Below are 19826 nucleotides of genomic sequence, written 5' to 3'. Positions count from 1 at the left end.
AGGCCCCGGTCGAGCTCGAAGGCCCCATCGGAGGGGGAGCGAGGCAGTGTCCCCCCCCCTCAAGGATAAGGCGGTGAGCGCACCTAAGGTGGTGAAGGCCTTAATCCATCCGGCCAAGCCCTCGATCGATACTGTCGCGGCGGCCCTGGCTCAGCCTGTGGAGGCTACACCAGTGGTGGCGACCTCTGGGCTCAGAGTCTCCCTGCCACCTCGGAGGGAGTCCTCTTTTGTGCCCATCGATAGGACCCCCGTGAAACCCCCGGCGGGGAAGAAAAAGGGGGGGCAGGGCGTCGTCGTAGATTCGGCCTCAACCTCAGAGGAAGAGCTGATTGAGGTCTTAAGCCACGGCCTTGGCGTGGAAGAAGACCGGCCCGTCGGGATGGATCCCGACGCAGGCGACGACGACATCGTCGAGGGTACCGACGGGGCCCCTGATCGCCCGTCGGATTCCCCTCTGCCAGTGCCGCAAGACAACTCGGCGGCCATTTTGTTGGCTATACAGTCCTTATGTTCAGAGATGAGGACGAGACTACCGTTGCCGACGGAGGAACCTCTCCCGTCGGGGGATCCTGAACCGGGACCTTCAGGTGCTCCCCCGCCCAAGAAAAGAAGGATTCACCCTCCACCTCCTTTTCAGCCGTCGCGCCCCGTCCAGCACTCCTCCCCGTCCACCCGAGGGGATGATACGGGGACTGACACGGCAGCGACGGGTACGGACGACGAGGTGTACGACGAGGATCTACTGTCGTCACCTCCCACCAGGGCTTCTCCGCCCGACGAGATTGGATCGTTCCACTCCATGATCGCCAGGGCATCCGAGCTTTTCCAACTCTGCCCTGAGGAGAAGAAAAAGGAAGGATTCCTTTATCAACGGCGCGAGGCCAAGAGGAAGACGGTCCTCGCGGTGCCTCTACTGGACGACATTTGGGATGAGGGCCTCGCCCTCCTCAAGAACCCTTCCACGACGCCAGCTAGAAGAGATCGGTACGAGAAGAAGTACCGGGTCCCGGACGCGGCCCCCCTGTGCCTCCGGGCGCAGCCTACCCCGGACTCCGTCGTCTCCGCGGCGGCCATGAAGGAAAGCGGGGGGGGTGCGGCCTCCACATCGACTTCCCCACCGGACGGCGAGGGAAAGAAATTGGACGCTGTGGGACGCAGGGTCATCTCGTCGGCAGCGACGACGATTAAAGCGGCCAACGCCTTGGCTATCGTGGCCCGCTACGACAGGGAGTTATGGTACAAACTGGCTCCCCTGCTGGACTTCCTACCGGACGACAAGAGGGCGGATGCCCTGGAGATCCTACAGGAAGGCGAGGTGGCGTCGGACCACGCCATCACTATTGCGACGGACATCGCCGACACTGGGTTTCGCCAGTTGGGCAACGGCGTGTGCCTTAGGCGGCGTGGATGGCTCAAGGCTACGGACTTCCGTCAAGACGTACAGACCAGAGTCCTGGACATGCCGTTCGATGGGAACAACCTGTTTGGGAAAACAGTGGACGATTCCCTCCAGGCCATTAAAGCGGACACTGAGACGGCCCGGGCCCTTGTGGTTCTGCAACGACGGACGCCCTTTCGGAGCAGCGGAGGCAAGGGCGCCTCCAAAGGTTCCGGCGGCGGTTTCTCCACCTACCGTCAAGCGGCCCGCTCGTCGTCTCAGGAGGCCTACAGAGGACGAGGCAAGTCTGGCGGACCCCGCCGTCGTCGCCAAGGAGGTCAAGGCGGCAAAGCCTCGTCGAAACAGGATTGAACCGGCCGTGGGGTCGGGCCCCCACCGAAGCACCCCGGTGGGAGGCCGGCTGGCGAGCTTCGTCAGCGTGTGGGAGTCCATCTCCACCGACCATTGGGTGCTGGACGCCTTAGCCCGGGGCCACGCGCTCGAGTTTCAAAGAAGGTGCCCGCGCGTCCCCCCCGTGGCCAGGAAAGAGCTTCACGTCCCTCAGCTTCTCCTGGAGGTAAAGGCGATGCTCAGGAAGGGCGTCATCGAACTCGTCCCAAAGAGGCTAAGGGGCTCCGGAGTTTACTCGAGATACTTCCTCCTGAAGAAGAAGACGGGAGGATGGCGCCCCATCCTAGACCTGCGACGTCTGAACAAGTTCATCAAGGCGCAGAAGTTCCGGATGGTCACCCTCCAGCACGTCCTGGGGCAGCTGGAGGAAGGAGACTTCCTGTCGTTGTTGGATTTGGAGGATGCCTACTTCCACATTCCCATCCTAAAGGGGCACCGAAAATTCCTCAGGTTTGTGGTCCAAGGGCGTCACTACCAGTTCAAAGCCCTCCCCTTCGGACTACGGTCGGCACCCAGGGTATTTACCAAGTGCCTTGCACCGGTGGCGGCGCAACTGCGCCGCGAGGGGATCCACGTCTACCCCTACCTGGACGACTGGCTCATCCGAGCCAAGACGAGGGAGCTCGCCGTGGAGCACACGGCAAGGACCGTCCAACTTCTCACGGACCTGGGATTCTCCGTGAACTACGCCAAGTCCCACCTGGTACCCGCTCAAAACGCACTGTTTCTGGGAGCGAAGCTCGACACAGTGTCCCTTCTGGCCTCCCCGTCGGAGGAAAGGACCAGGTCCATCCTGGGCAAGGTACAGCGGATGTTGGTTTCCGACGCGGCCAAGGTGAGGTCCATCAAGTCCCTCCTCGGAATGATGTCTTCTTGCATCTACCTCATTCCCATGTGCAGGCTCCGGATGCGCTCGTTGCAGGAGTTCCTGGACGCGCGCTGGATCCAAACGACGGGCGGCTTCGAGGAGAGGATCACACTCGACGAGAGTTTCCGCTGAGCGGTCCGGTGGTGGGGCACCCGCGCACATCTGACGGCGGGCATGGACTTCCAGACCCCAGACCACCAGGAGACAGTGACCACGGATGCCTCCCTGGAAGGGTGGGGAGCGCACACCGGCAATCTGCACGCGAGAGGCCTGTGGCTCCCGACAGAGAAGTCCCTCCATATCAACGTCCTGGAGCTCCGTGCAGTGTTCTGGGCCCTCAGGTCCTTCCTTCCGTCCCTCAAGGGCAAGGTGGTGAGGATCTTCACCGACAACACCACCACCATGTTTTACATCAGGAAACAGGGCGGAACCAGGTCCCCAGCACTGTCCAAGGAGGGGCAGGACCTGTGGCATTGGGCAGTCGCCCAAAGGATGTTTCTGGTGCCGTTTCATCTGGCAGGGATAAAAAACACCATCACCGACTCACTCAGCAGGGAGCTGCACTCGTGCCACGAGTGGGAACTACGGCAGGATCTAGTGGATCGCCTCTTCCGACGGTGGGGCACACCCCAGATCGACCTGTTCGCGACGGCGACGAACTCCAAGTGCCGGAGGATCGCCAGCAGGTTTCCCCAGGCGAGGAGCATGGGCGATGCTTTCTCGTTCCCCTGGGAGGGCCTGTTCCTCTACGCGTTCCCTCCTTTGCCAATGCTAATCCGGCTCGTCAACCAGCTCAAGAGGTCACGGTGCAGGATGATCCTCGTCGCACCTGCGTGGCCGAGGCAGATATGGTTCCCGGACCTTCTGGACTTGTCAGCGTCCCCGCCAATCAAGCTGCCGGTGGACGCGGATCTACTCTCCAGGGAAGGAGGCGCCATCCTCCACCACGACCCGAAATCGCTGAACTTGCAGGCCTGGCTCCTGCAGCGCTAGAGTTTGGAGGATACGACATACCGGCCGACTGCAGAGAGGTTCTTGCAAAGGCCAGGGTGTCCTCGACTCTTAAATGCTACGGACACAAATGGAAGAGGTTCTCTGTCTGGTGCCACGCACAGAAGATTAACCCTCTACGGATTACGGCTCCCCAGGTACTGCCGTACCTGCTGACGCTAGCCAAAGCTGGACTGGCACACGCGTCCATCAAGATTCATCTTGCTGCGATCTCCCGATACACCAGGACCACGGGGCGGACGTCCTTGTGGTCTCATCGTCTGGTGAAAGAGTTCATGAAGGGACTGTTCAGATCGTTCCCGCCGGTGAAGGCTCCGGCCCCGGCGTGGGAGCTCAACGTGGTGCTGACCAAGCTCATGGGACCTCCGTTCGAGCCTCTGCACTCGGCCCCGTTGAAGTTTCTGTCGTGGAAAACAGCGTTTCTTGTGGCCATCACCTCCGCACGACGGGTGGGAGAGATCCAGGCCCTTTCCTGCAAGGCCCCGTACTTGACTTTTCACGACACGAGGGTAGTGCTCAGGACGCACCCCTCCTTCATGCCAAGGTACCGTCGGACTTCCATCTCAACGAACCCTTGGTGTTGCCTGTGTTCTTCCCGTCGCCTTCGTCGCCGGCTGAGAGGACTTTGCACTCGCTGGATGTGGCTAGAGCGCTGAAGTTCTACGTGGACCGCACGAAGTGTTTTCGGAAGACGTCACAACTCTTTGTGAATTTTGGACCTGTCAATCAGGGGAAGGCTCTCTCGAAGGCTTCCATTTCCAGATGGCTCTCCGGCTGTATCATGTACTGTCATCGGTTGGCAAACCGACCGCTGCCTGGCCGTCCGAGAGCCCATTCCACCAGAGCGATCTCAGCCACCACGGCGTTCCTTTCTGGTGTGCCCCTGCTGGACATATGCAGGGCTGCTACGTGGAGGTCGACGCACACCTTCACGAAATTCTACTGCGTCGATCGGGATTCCAGGGAGGAGTCCAGGGTCGGCCAAGCAGTGCTGCGCAACCTGTTCGCCTGAGGTGAGCCTGGTGAGGAGGTAAGATGCTTAATGTTGAGTTTGATGTAATGCTTAATGTTGAGCCTTTGCCACCTCCCGTGGTTGTGCATGTGTGTACTGCTATGGATTCTTTATTCATGAGCATGTGAATCCATGCCAGACAGCATGCTGGAGAAGGAACAAGTTACTTACCTGTAACTGTTGTTCTCCAGCATGGGTCTGGCATGGATTCACATGCGAACCCTCCCGCCTACCCCTCTGCGGCTCTTCACTTGGTCATACTGCCACTTCACGTGCTTCCAAATCTGAAGATGGCTGCCAGAGGCGGTGCTTAGGTAGAGGGCAGTCATTGGCTGTGGTCAGTATGACGCAGAGACCAGTGATTGGTTATTACTACGAAAGACAGATCAGAAACGAAACTGATACTGGTTTTTTCTTTACCGAGGATTCCCAGCCTGACGACGGGGAATATTCATGAGCATGTGAATCCATGCCAGACCCATGCTGGAGAACAACAGTTACAGGTAAGTAACTTGTTCCTTATACTGCATCTCTCCTTGGCTGTTATCCCTCATACCATAGGGGTTATGCCTCTCCTTGTGATCCTCATACAGTGCACCACCCCCATGGGGACTATTAAACTGTGACTTCACGGCCCTGGCCACATGAGAAGGTTTCTCTCCACACCCCCTTACCCCCCGGGAGAAGGGACGACATGCTCGAATTCGTCACATACCCCAATAGCTACCATATGATTGTATCTGGATACTAATGTTGTAAAAGTGGCTGCAACCCTGGTGTACCCAAAGGTAATCACGGCTGCCACCCCGCATGCTCAGTAATACTTAACTGGGTGATGCTCACCCTGGGACCAACATGAGGTGCATAAAAAGCAGCCCTGCCATGTTAACCATTTCTGCAACTAAGGGCAGCACACCAGAAAAAGGGTTAGTTGAAGGGTGAGTTCAGAAGACGTCAATGGCCCTGTAAAGTCATTTATTGAGCTTGCATTGGTTTGTCTTGGGTCCTCTAAGAGTTTTAATAATGTTACTTTTCTTCCTCACTCGCCAGTTGCAACAGTAGATCTATTGTGTAACACTTTTGACAACTATCTGATATAAATTGTGGTTGGTGTCCATTTTGGACACCTAACTGTTTATGTATATTAGTATATAGTACATACCTTGTAGTTGATCACCGTTTAAGGCACAGTATGTTTGTTAAATACCTAGATTTATTTTCCATATTTATTGTGTGGAAAATGCTTTACTTGGTTTTTTGTGATATTATTATTTGAAATAACATGTTAAATGTTTTTTCCTCCAACTAAACAGTCTTTCCAACGTATTCTATGAGGTTCTTTGTCTACTACCCGTTGATGGCCATACCCAATAAAGGCTGCTTTTATCTGGCCGATTTGAAGTGCGCTTCAGTGGGATGGATTGCACTGATTTGGGATGTTTTAGCCCCATACCCGATTTGGATCTGCTACCCCACTCACAAACCACCCTGTCTTCTCTCGCACTGACAAGATTTTCTTTTCATTGTGAGAGGTTTCATCCCGAACTCCCCCCTCCTTGCTCCTTCCTCACCACAAACATTGTGCCCTTGAACACCCCAACACAAACGCACACTTCTCTCCTTGCCCGTTACTTCCCTTTTCCAGGCTGTTCAAAGGAATGTCCGATCAGTCCCTGTGCTCACTTGTGTTTGGCATGGGGTGAAGATCGGCGTTCTTGGGTATTTGTTAAATTGCGGGCAAAAGACCACCTTTTTATGATGGGTGTAATTACATAAACTGTAGTCCTAGAATATGCAGGAAAGGGCTGGATAAGGGGAGAAAAGTCCTTGTTTTCCTGGACAATGTTACTTGCTGTCAATATCACCGCTAGAAACCCTTTCCTCAGGCTATATATACCAGTGCTTCCCATTCCTCCCTAATAATTGAATTCTTACTGCTCAGTTATGTCTACCAGGGGGAGAGTTTGGTGAAACGCGGTCGAAACGGTGCAGACTCACTGTAGGGTGGTCTCTCCAAACCCCACACCAGTGGTGGTAGAGAAACCTTCCCATCAGTAGACCACCCCTTTGGTATGTTGTCTTCACTTGGCATCAAACCTCCCTGAGGACTGCAGCAGATGCATCCCCTCTTAACCATGCCATATTCTTTTAGGAGCTGGAGTGAGAATGGAATGACTCCCATAGGAAGCAATTGTTGTTCTCGTAAATCGCATTGAAGATGACGGAAAGGTCCACCGAACTTGGTGCAAGAAAATAAGATGCAATTAAAAATAGTTCCTTGGAGATTCCAACCTTGGTCAAAGTCTTTCTAACGGCAACACAATACAAATTTCACTATGGTATGCATCACTAGTCCACTAAATTAATTGATACGTTTCTTGACAGACTCCCCTTTAAACAAACTTTTGTCAAGTTGTCATTTTCTTATTTATTCAACTTCGCTCTGGTTTAGGTCAATCCATACCTGCCCCTTCTCCCCCACCCCCTCCCCTGTCTCCCTAATCACAGGTTCCATTTCTTTATATATTCATTCTGAGTTCTACCTTTTGAATGGAATAGAGTTTTTCTTTAACAAATGGTTTAAAATATTACACCAAAACCTCCCTTCCATTATGGCTGGTCCTTAATCAGGCCTGTGTATAGCTCAAAAAGCTTGCAAATGAGCTTGAGTGTCCTTGGCAACACATAATATAATGGAAGGTTTTGTGATGGGACATATTCTAATCCTACGCGTGTCTGCCCTTCACTGTAATCGTGCATATCTAGAGATGAGCACATTGAATTGAATTCCTTTTCTCCTATGCGCAGCATCCTTCTAGTTTATTTAGGTTATAAAACGCGCCAAACAATGTGTTGCTCAATCAAAATGGACTTGTTGTTAAAGCCCTAGAACAAAGGTAGGACGTGTTATGGCTCTACAATGTTTTGGCTTATGTCGCCCATGATCCCTCACCAATGACCATCTTGTCAAAGGATGATGGGAGTTGAGCCAAACACATCTGCTGACTCCGGTATTACAAAATTCTTCTGTTATTCAGGGAAGATCTTTGACCAGGTATTTTGTGAAATATGTTCCTTATGAAAACCTTATTACCTGAAAGCTTAAAAGAGAAGTACATTTTGATGTCAACCCCACTATCTACTCTTTCTTTTTAATACTGGAGTAGATTCCGAAAGACGGTTCCATTCTCTGATTCTTCGTAGTGTTATTGAAAAGCAGGCAGACAAACTGTACCTGCTGTTTTGGCAAAGTATGTCCCTTCCCTATAACCTCTTCCTCTTCCTTTTTGCCTTAATAAGCCTGCTTCCATGTAACCAGGAAGTTACGGAATGGGATAAAAACTGCATGGTAGGAATCCTGCTCTCCTAGAGCTGGCCAACATTTAGTTGCAGTGTCCCTCTGGAGGTCTGTAAACATCACACTAACTGCGTAAATGAAATAAAGAGATGAGGTTTGCAGACTCTCCATGGAGTCCCTATTTTATGGCAATTATTGTAGCTTGTTCACAGAATTGTGAATTGCAAGGAGTTCAGATGTATTGGTTTTCAAATGAGTAGGTTTGTCTCTTTTAACGGTTAAATCATTTATCGTAACAGCTCAGTTTCTTTCATGGTTCATCTTGGTATTACTCCATAGTTGTTAAATATCTCTCTCTGTATCAAAAGGAGTGGAAATTACTGTTCTTTTGTCAAACCCCATCCGGAAACTGGTCCCATGCCGTGTGGCTTTTGAGACCCATATACAAGGGTCCTGAGATCCTAGGGTAATGCTGACAGCCTGGAAACGTGTCCACTTTGCTTTGCAGAATTAATGCACTCTTACAAATAAACCTTTCTAGCACACTCTGATCTTACAACTATCTGAATGAACTCTTTAAACAGCTTTTCAGACAAATGATCAAGTAAACTTAAACAACTAACATGGTGAGTATGAAATGTAAATTGCTATTTTGTGGACGATGAAACATTTCCATGAAACATGAGCAAGAACTGGAGATCGCACATACGGTGTGGTTACCTTGTGTCCTCTTTCAGGGACGTTATGCCGCAACATGAGTCCACTTACATGCAGTCTGAGAGGCTCTGCCTAGTTCTTGTTTCTCTAGACTTATTGGTGGCAAAGTCAAATCGTGCGCCTGCCAATGCAAGTTCAAACTGTTCATTCTGCCTCAATGAGTCGGGTGAGAACAGGAACTGTCCGCCAGACTGGTCCCACATTCTGTTACATTCTCATGTGCCCCAAGGCCCATCCTTGTAGTTAAAGGGCACTCCTTTCTGGAGCTCCCTTACATGCTGTAAGGGGGAGTCCATTTAGTACTTCATAGACCCCTAAACCCTCCCTGTCCTTCTAGTTTCTCTTAATTCACAAGGCTGTGATAGGTTATTTGGTAATTCTGCTTATTACTAGTGTCCACTCACGCAATGCCCGGATCACCGTAAATATCCTTGAAATTAGCGGCTGCACCAAGACCATTGAAAATCATGAAAAGATGCAGGATTCCGATTGCAGTTGCCTAGAGGTGAACATAGCAAAGGTGGGCGCCAGATAAACCTGGGAAATACAGACCGGCCTTTAAATATCCTGGATAAAGGTTGCATTTGGAAATCCCTCGCCCCAGCACACATGTAATGCAGCTGTAATCTGCATTTGCAATTGTAAGCGCAGGGAAGGACTGCAGGTAATCCTGCTTCATACAAAAGGGAAGTAAATAGGTTTCCAAAGTAACATCCTTATGGCATATAATAGCCTTGTCCTGCAGATGACTTGATTATCTTTCAACTTCCACCTAGTCTGTGTGTATGTTGGTATGGCCCTCACCAGGGCTCTTGGGACATGCAACCTTACACAATGCAATGTTTCTAGATTCAGAACCGGATACTAGTTGAGTTGGGGAAGGGGAAAGACGTTTAGATTTGTCAATGGGATTTCTTGTATTGGGGCATTGGGGTTGCCACAGGCTGTGGGGGCGCTGGTGCACATGTATTGCTGGAGATGGCAATGTCTTGATGGGAATGTGGTGCTCTTTTGATGTGACTCAATTAGCTGCTTGTGACTGCTAGGTGGAGATGGAGCGGGCCTTGCTGCAGGGTGAGCGTGACTCAGAAATATCCCAGCTTCAGCAGGAGCAGAAGGCGGTGGAGCAGCTGCAGCACAAGCTTGCAGACCTGGACTCCAGCATACAACGGGAGCGCGACAAGGTAAGGAAGCATGCCCGCTGGCGCGTAGGATGCCCGGCATGTGAACAGGTGGTCTTCCCAACATCACAGTACTCCTGAACGGACAGCTTCTCTCTCTCTGCACGGTGATGGGTCTGTCACACACCTTAGTGTGGGGTGGAGAGTGCTATCAGTCTTGAAGCTTCTTGGAAGCTCCAGCCCAATCAAATGGCTGCATTGCTTGAAAGTTGTAGACCTTTGTTTCCAGAGGGAGGTTTAAGTCTGAAGTGCTGTGATTGTTGAGAATAGTTAATATCTCCGGGGCACAGGACTTGCCCACAGCTGAGAGACCTGCTAAGCGGTTCCCCTGTGACCATTTTCCATTAGGTCCCGAAAGCATGGTTTCTAGAGGGACCATACCCTGAGATCTGGCCACATTAGATGCCGTTAGGTTAGGCTGGGAGAGTTGTGAGGCCTTGTTTCTTTTACTTCCCACTGGTGTTGCTTTGCATTATACAATGTGTGTGCGTCTGTGTCCCTGGTCTGTCATTGTTCGTCACAAGGCTAGAGATGGCACTTTCTAATGTTAAGAACATGAGGGTTTTTTTCACAGAAACCAGTCTCCTGAAAGAAATCCATGCAGGGGGAGCAGGTTCTTTAGATGTGCACGCAAGTTTCATTATGTGAAATGTCTCTGGACAGTAATATGCCTGATTTTCAGCCAGCATGACCTTTCGGGAAGAACACTGCTACATGAATACTATCCTGTAGCTGAAAACAGACCTGATTGGGCATAAAAGCATCATGTGACCTGAAGCCAAACTGCATGAATGGCCCAGACTACATTGTGTGACCTGCAACCAGTGCATATGTGATCGGGTCAAAGTTCATCTTGTGAAACTAGAAAGAGATTGATTGGTTCCTAGTCACGGGTGGAGATTTAACAGTCATGCTTTCTAGTTCCCGGTCAGAGGAGGAACTTTGATCTGGTCAATGGCTCTGGTTTTTGGTTACAATTTGTGCTTCGGTTCAGTTCTACTCCTTGATGTCGAGTGTTAGTTAGGGTGCAATTTTTCCCAGATTACATGATTTGGACAAAGTGCAGTATTTGACCTTTCACAAGAGCACATGAGTGCATATGGCCTGGAGCTAAATCATGAATTGGACCAATGGACATCATGTGACCTGAATAAATGCCACGATTTGGCCACATCTGCTCATTTGACCTGGAGCCAGAAAGTATTATTGTGTCAAGGTGTACAATTACACTTTGGAATTCGTTTCTAGGCCCTCAGTTCAGTTTATCCACCTGGCTGGATCCCACCTGACATTTTGGCCTCCTTCATGGGATTAAGCCTCTGTGTTTGTTGTGAACTTAAAATTGGACCAAGATGCCATGGAAACACTTAAGGTACACAATGTGGCCTCTAAGTTTGGCTTAGGGTTGTCTTGTAAACGGCAAGTTGTACTACGGTGTGGTCATCACTTGAAACATTGGCCACTCGGCTGGGACCTGGAAGTTGGGTCAAGGAGCAACATACACCATGCAGTGTAGTCCCAGGCCCCCCATGTTTAGAAAATTCTGCTGTGGAGTGACACGTGATCTTGAAGCAAGGCTAAGATGCATCCAGTGACTGGGAAGCTTTGCCCCATGTTACCAAGCATCGGGACAATGAAGGTCCAAGGCCTTGGATGGGTGGGGGGAGTGCTAGGGAGTGGGGGATGGGGAGGGAGGGGATCAGCTTCATCCTTTGGTGAGGGATTGACTTTAATTGTGCTAGAAGCAGGTTCCTCTCTACGTCAAAGAAAAGTAAGGCAAGATGGCATTAACTGCTATGCCTTCCCCTTCCCGGACCCAAAGGAACAGGAAATTGTTCTTGGCCCATGACTGTTATGCATGCACCCACCTTGTACTGCAGGAAGCTGAAGAAACTGAACAGCACGGGCTTAAGTATTTTTTTCCCCTAAAATGTGCAGTGTGGAAGCATTTAGACAATTGTATCAGGGGTGTGGGGTAAGTGTCCTAAAAATACCACACATGAAAAAAGAGACTTAATAAAAAGACAGTCCACCATCTTGTACCCAGGGAGCAAACGGATCTGAAGAACTGTCACGATTTGAATTGTAAATAAACTACAAATAGGCCTAGAATTGGCCCTAAACAGGCAGGGCTCATTCATGAACATGGACAACAAACTGGAAGCAGAGGAACAACTAGAAAACAGACTGGCCACAGAACTATAGCGGTCAGGCCTGACCTGCCGAGACCTCTTTAAAGAAACAATCTAGAGCAGCAGGACTCCTAAGTGACCCTGAGAGTAGACGTGCCCCAGGCAACCCTTGGAGGACCTGCTGTGTACCCATGCAAGCCCCTTTTGTGCAGATACATTTCTGCAATGCTGCTAAGCGCAAGAATGACTCGGATAGAGAGTACTCTAGAAATGATGAACCCCTGTATTTTTATACAGTGGTGCTATATAGTGTGAACCTAGCTAGGAAGCAACAGCACCCCCACATGTTTTTAACAGTAACTAGAGTTAAAATATGTGCCATGGGATGCTTCAAACATGAGTGAGTTGTGGTGCAGGAAAGCAAGTGTCACCTCGGTATTGAGTAAAGAGTAAACTCTTGGGTTCCTTCGTGAACTGCAAGAGGATTAGCGATGTCCAGATTGCCACCGGGATGTTGATTCGTAGGAAAGCGCATAGTGTGATAAGGCCGGTTTCCTGATTTTGCCCGCTTGCACACCAGTTTCGTCTGGAGGCTAGCAACAATGGCCTGGAGAACAGATGGGACTTGGTGAAAGCCTTTGAGATCTACCAGAGGTATGGTGTTTGCCTTGCTAGACAAAGCATTTTGCTGCCCCCACGTTATCCCTATATGTTACTGAACACCAATTGGAATCGGCACCTTTGGTGGGGTAGGCCGTGTTTGTAGTTGTACTTCCAAGAATTGTTCATACAGTTAATTTGTGCATTGCGGATAAAATCTTCAAGGCTTCTATGCTGGTACCCCCTTTCAGCCAGTACCCTAAACCAAAGAACCCCCAACAGTGCCCTAGATAGATGGGGGTCTATTCCGGAAATCCCTGGGAAATGAACAGTAGGAAGGAAGCACAAAGAGCCTGCAGTGCCCAGCATAAATCATGGGGGGGGGGCAGACTGTGCACCGATCAGGCTCACTGGGGACAGACTTTTGAAATCAGAACAGACCAACTCTGAAAAGACGACCGATCATTTTGGGCTCTAGAATCGTCCAAGTGGTGAAGAGGCCCTGGAATTAGTTATATATTTCAGTGGCAGGTCTGCCTTCCATCCCTACACTATTCCTTTCTGACTTTACTTGTGGAATGCTTTGTTTTGTGATTGGTGAAATGCATAGCCCAAAACTAGAAACCCACCATCACAAACTGCTCCGCTTAGCTCCCACATATTAACTGCACTAACCCTTAACCAAGGGGCACCCCCTGCCTAATGCAGATCTTTGGTACCCCCTACCTAACTGTCTCCGAAGAAGGACCCTGCCTAATGCGGATCAGCGTGGCCGCCCGATTAACGCTTCTAGCATGGGCCCCGGCCTTAAATGAACGCTGGGAACTCCCCAGCATAACCATAACCAAGTAAGCAATCTGCCTAAAGACAACTGCTTACCCTCTGCCTAATGCTGATTGCGCTGCATGTGTAATAACCTGATTGGATAGAAGCTGCCGTTAGGAGCTGTAACCTGCCTGCTTCTGTGCCAAGGCCACCAGGCTAGCTCACTTCAGAGTCTGTGTGATACTACGCCAGTAAGAGGTTGCATGCTCGTCTGGGCCTTGCCATGGGTGTGAATTTGGTTGTGGGTGTGAGGCTACAAGCAGCTGTGTATCTGTGATGCTGCAAATGGGCGTGAGACTGCACTGACAATTGAGGCTATGTATGGGTGTGAGGATCCAGGAGTGAGACGACGGTGTCAAGGAAGGTGTGGGGCTCCTGCGGTGTAATGCAACACCAGGTGTGAATCTCCGTGCAGACTTGGGACACACATTTGCAAATATTTGTGCCACTGTGTGCTCTTGAACATGATCCCATCTGCTGCCGAGTGTCCCTGTATGCACTTTGTGGTTTGTAAATTATATTTTAAAAAGCATTTGTTATTGTTATGTGAAGCTTCTTAATCACTGAAGGTATGCGTGCATATGCGTGTGCGTCAGCATGTGTAGTGTTTTGCAGCATGAACCTGTTCTTGATTCACATTGCATTATCCTACCATCAATTGGTTGGATCTATACTTGCACTTATATGTGGATATCTTACAAATTAGGAAATCCTTAATCTGCTGGGGCAAAGACTTTGTGTCCGTCATCGGACTCCCTGCATGCTATCGACGGGAACCCCACAATGAAGGCCTGATTGTCTCCACCCAATTTATTTGTTGTCATGTGATATTGACTGGAGAGGTGCTGCCCTCTACCCTTGGATTTCTGTGCTGAACTCTGGGGGCCTGAGGATTCCCAGAGCCCGATTCAATTGAAAACCTTTCTTCAATACCTCTGTACTTTCTGTTCATGGCGATTGCCCATCTGCGGTTCTCTCCAGGATACCGTGACAGGTTTTCACGGATTGTTGGGCACTTAGCGTGCCACAACTGTTTTCAACACAGGCGCAACTGGTACAGCAACTGAGAGGTTGAAAACCAAACACCCCAGCACCAGCGGTAGACATTTTTGGGTCCAAAAAGCTATGTTTGAACCCGGGCATGGTGTGGTTGTCTTTAAGCTGGAACCCAACTTCTCAAGTGCCATTATGTGGTTATCCGAGAATGACAAAAATCCTGAGACCATTAAATTCCCATGACTTAATTCTGAACAAATAGGGATGTGGCATCAAACCTTCAACGCTTCAATCTATAGAGAGTAATCCCCCTAGTAAAGATTTTTGAACCGACCATTCATTGCTCAGAAGAGTCGTATTGGGTGTTGGCATTTGGCTTTATTGGGACCGGGAAAGGGCACATTTTCAATTTACAGTCCTTCAAGAAAGCAGCAATCCACTCCACAAGATCTTTGTCGCAGTGGGTCAATAAAAGGAAGAACGCCCCACCAGAACGGTCAATGATATGTGCTTTGTTTCTTGAACAACTTTGAAGACCAAAGCACATTTTTACTTAACCAACTTCTAAGCCATAATATCCTGCTAACTGATTGATGCTATGTGTAAAGAGCAAGGAACGTTTTCATTTTGTAGATGCCCATGCAAGATTTTCACGCACAAGACTGAAATGACCCGATGGTTCCTTTGAAGAAGGCTGTAACATCCTCCATATATTTTCAGGCGGGTAACGGTATCGACTATTACCAAGTTCTCTGGATTCAGATTTTCACTCCATCTACGAAAGGTTTTCCACAGATTTCTGTATTAACAGCCCTCGAAAGAGGAAAGTCATCCAGAGGATTTGGGGCCTTTAACCTTCAACCCTCAACATGCTCGTTTGGACACGCGCCACTCAATGTGGTATTATGATTTGTGAACTAACATTCTGCAATCACTTCCTGATTTCTGCAGAACTGGCAGTTTATTTTTGTTAAACCGCCCGCAGTCCAGTTCGTAACACCAATGCAGCAAGAATAGGACTCCGTTGGACCCTAAAATATTGGTTGCCTTGTGGAAGACCTGTCCTTTTTCTCTTCGGTCAAGAACTGATGCACTTCTTTTGTCCAGTGTGTGTGTCCTCTTAGTTATGGCATGAGCGGATGCACAGAGCATGAAGGTATATGCTACTGCAGCAAAGATCCCTCGTAACTGCTTACTTGTCTCATGATCACAAATGATTAACCTTGTTGTATTCCTCCGATATGGCGGATTGACTGCTATGTCAATGGCTATAAAGGGTAAAATAGGCCCCAATAATTCTATTCCAGCAGCACTTAATGATGGAGAGAGAGCAGTAACACAGGCTGCTAAAGGAATTACAATAAAGAAGCATTACTTGGTTTGAGTCTGTAAATAACTGACCTTGTCTTTTGGTAGAAAAACATTGCTTATTAAAACAGACTTTCCCTAAAACAAGACCATAAAGGCTTTCTAACATTACAAAGGAAATTCCATTTTCCCATAACAATGATGGGATAATGCAAAGTATGTGAATCTGTAACATCAAGCTGCAAAAACTATTGTTACAGGTAAGTGACCTTTTTTGTTTGTATCTAGTCATACGTTTATGTGTGTTCACAACTATTTGGAGCTTAGAGTGTGAATTGATGACTCTGTAGGTGCTTTTAAACTTGTGGTTGATGGTGCCGGAGTATGTGTCGCTTTGGCACTGCAAGTGTGCCTGTTGTGGAAATGACTGTATGTGCGTGCCATTGTGTGAGCGTGTGCACCTGATAACCATGCCGATTGTCTGCATAATGTTCTAAATTGCTGTAACATATGGAGTTAATTTTTTTAAATTGTCCTCCATTTAGCCAATGTTTTATTCCGAGGTCGGCCGGAGAAAGGGGGATGCCTAGACTGGGTGTGTGGGAGGGAGTGGAGGCTCATCAGTGAGGAACCTAAGGAAGATTATGAAATGTACAAAGTTAGCTTTTTGGCTTGACTAAGTCTTAAGGCTGGCATAGATGATGTGCCTTTAGACGCTGAGACAATACAAATGGCAAAGCTTGAAGACCAGGGTCGAGCTGCAGGCAGTGTGTCACTGTGCTTCCTCAGACCCTTGGTTACATCCACCTCCTAAAGCCATGAAATAACTGGCCATAATAAATTCTTCCTTTTAGTGACAAGGTAAGACAATAGACCTTGTATGCTTCTCTAGAATGGCTTATGATGCTCAAACTCTCGGGCAAGATCCATCCTCTGGTTTAAGATGAGTTGCTGCAGGTGATGTTCCCTATGCCCTCTGTGAAGGCATTCCTTTCACTTATACCATAAACTGCTAGACCCTCAGGATTCATGAAAGGACACCACACAGTATCTGTCTAGTTAAAATAGTGACTGGTGTACTGTTGCACTATGCCCATGAAGTTCTATAGAGCCTGTGATGGCCCGACTTCACTAGCCTATGTTAACTTGCAACTAGCATGCAATGTACTCTTCATGCACAATTTACTCCTCTAGCACAATGAGGCCAAACACGCTCTAGACTTCGAACCAGAGTGAGCTGCTAGCTCTTACCCCAACTAGAGGCTGTGCTTACAAGAGCCCCTAGTGAAGTCTTTTGAGTGAGATGCCCTCTCTTAACCTATGAGCAATATTACTCACAGCCCTATTGACCTACAGCTAACATGACATAACATTGCTTGGATCATAAGGGACCTCTCATATTACTCCTATTAACATGGTACCACAGCCAGGTGACCTCCCACACACCATCAAGACATCACTTGCTCACCTCCTGTTGCCAGTAGAGTTAGCACGTGGTGTCTGTCATTGATTCACAGTTTGGAATTCTTCACTCTGTGCCTGGGCCCGAGACAGTCTTTTTATAAATAAATTGGCACCATCATTACGAGTGTGTGGAAACGGACCCGTGGACACCAAATGTCCTCTTGGCTTCTGAACACTTACTTGATTTTGTTGCCTTAAGACCAGTCACTAGACGCCATTTCTGTGACTTTTAGGAAAATGTTAATGACTGTTTACTGAATATTAATGTTTTGTTTATGAGTGGAGCAGGGGCAGCAGAACCCACCCTGCCTACTTAAAACATCTGATTGATAAAAAGCTAATGGTCCTCTATGCTTTTGGTGCCTGTCCTCTGCCTCTGGCAATAGCAGAACCTCTCTGGTTGATATTGGCTATAGCAGGTCTTAGTTTCAGGAACTGACTCTACATTAACCCGCACCACCTCCGCTCCATCTGATTGGGTAGTCCTATTTGGACAATGCTTTCGCCCTCCACTCTCCGGCCGGCCCGACCTCTAATAATTCTAATACTGCAGCTTTTGCATGGCGTGGACTTGAGAAGTGTGTTTTTTTTTTCTTCTCTTTTTTTGTTTTCCTCCTCTTTCTCCCCACCCCATCCAACATTCAGGAAAGGGCAAAGGTTGACCTGGAAAGGAAGGCTCTAGAAAGCTTGCAGGCCCGTTGCAGCGACTTGAAGAGGCAGGTGGATAATTGCCCCGAATCAATGCGGGAGCAGTTACAGGACCAGCTGAGAAGGGTCAGTGCTTCCTGCCGAGACGTCAGAACTGCGTGGTATCAACAGCTCCATGCCACCCAGCCATAGACCTGTTTTCATGGTGCTTACAAAATCTTGCTCAGAGGGGCAGCAGAGATCTGCAAGAACAGAGCAACCCAGTTCCAAGGGAATTTTGAGATGTATATAGTAATGGTTTAAAAAGTAAATCCTCTGTGTGATGGGGTGTCCATGCCGTTGGTTGGTGGCTTCTTGTTCGTGTTATGGGCTTCTTGTTCATGGTGTTGGGATCTTTTGTGTATATAACTAGATGACCTTTATCCATATTTCCACAAATGACTGCACACCAAATCAACAAAATACTGGGCATCCTCTGTGGAGCCCTCAAACGACAAATGCTCCATGCATCCCACCAATAACCAGACACCTCCATACATTCCTCCCCCCGCCTTCAGATCTTCTGCACCGAGTTCACAGTAATATATCTTCTATAACACGATCTCTTGTCCTTGCAGACAGAAAATCACACCCCATTGTGCTCACAATCACGCACCACCACCACCTTCACAGAATCTACAAAGGGAACCACATACCAATCCTTTCAGATAGGGCTGCACAGATTTTGCATAGTGCCCTTAAATTATTACACCGCCTCTAAATGTTCACAATCTCTTAATGGAATTTTCAAATGACCATGCACACCTGCAACCTTTAAATGGCCCACTGATTCCCTATGCAGCCTCACACAAGCAGACACACACCTTCTGCATGAAATCCATTCACAACCACGTGCCTTCCCCATGGACCCCTCACACAGACACCTTATTTATGGAATCCTCTCAAACGCAATCATACCTTCTCCGGGAGCTCTCGAGCACAATGGCTTCTCTCTGCAGTCCTAGTAAAATAACCACGCACACTCCATCGGATGCCAAACTCCACTCCTTCTATTACATGCAGGTGCATGCTTTCATATGGAATCCCTTTAAACGGTGGTCTGCAACCCCGTTATTTTGAACTATACATCCCAGGATCCATTATCATTGACTATGATGGGTATGTATGATGGGAGCTGTAGTCTAAAACATATGGAGGCCAAAGGTTGGATATCCCTGCTTTATATATTTACATTTAATTTGTTAACTTTCTGTGACCTAATGTTATCTTGCATTTGTGTAGCATCTACTGCCATAGGTTATGGCATTGAAGCAGTGTTTGCCTGTCAGACAAAGGAGCAGTATGATGTAACATTCAGTAGTGGTAGGAAGGAGCAAAGTTGGGTAGATATTTGGGATGAGAGTGAGGGCTAGATAAGATGTGAAGGAAGGCATTGGAAGGAAAAGGTGGATGAGCTATGTGTACAATTGGACGACATTTATTGTGGGACTCAACTATATTCTATAGGGCCCCCAGTGGCGAACGGATGTTCCTGGTGAAAGGTTTCTTAAAAGTACCATTAGCACCAGACTTTCTGATTGGACCTACAAGAATGTGCGCCCAATGTGCGTGCTCACCACCGCAAGAAAACCTAACCTGGTGTTGGCTGAGCTAATTGTCCACTGTTTTGAACGCGTGCCTAAATGGAATGTCGGGCATTTAACCCAAAGGTCGTTTTATTGTTGCAATTACTTCTTCAAGAATAATTGGTGAGATCCATGCTCTGCTTTGTGCCATCAAGTGGCCAGTCCTTCTTTCCTGGGTCTTCCCAGGGCTCTCTACTAGAGTCAAGGCTGCAACGGTAGGCATTACTGTCAAGATTCTTTTTAGAGCAGGTGCCTAGATGGGCCAGGATGCAATGGGCACCCGTTTTTGGTATTGGAATACTACTGCTTGCAATATGCTTCTACCTACACCACAATTGACGTCTGTGAAGAA

The 19826-nt window shown here is 48.7% G+C and overlaps 1 protein-coding gene across 19 annotated transcripts in view; it reads left to right on the top strand.

The window, feature by feature from the left end:
* PHLDB1 (pleckstrin homology like domain family B member 1) overlaps positions 1–19826 on the top strand; it is a 500781-nt gene that overhangs the window by 397327 nt on the left and 83628 nt on the right. For 16 of the 19 annotated variants that reach the window (XM_069614411.1, XM_069614410.1, XM_069614414.1 and 13 more), the window contains 2 exons: positions 9742–9879; positions 17847–17975. In XM_069614411.1, the coding sequence (XP_069470512.1) occupies positions 9742–9879; positions 17847–17975 (267 nt within the window). The remainder of the gene's footprint in view (positions 1–9741; positions 9880–17846; positions 17976–19826) is intronic. The other 3 variants (XM_069614427.1, XM_069614425.1, XM_069614416.1) reach the window with 1 other exon arrangement.

The sequence above is a fragment of the Ambystoma mexicanum genome, chromosome 9 (genome assembly GCF_040938575.1).
Source record: "Ambystoma mexicanum isolate Mex_15411 chromosome 9, UKY_AmexF1_1, whole genome shotgun sequence".
NCBI lineage: Eukaryota > Metazoa > Chordata > Amphibia > Caudata > Ambystomatidae > Ambystoma > Ambystoma mexicanum.
The sequence above is the reverse complement of the archived record's forward strand: the minus strand, read 5'-3'. Positions and strand labels throughout refer to the sequence as shown.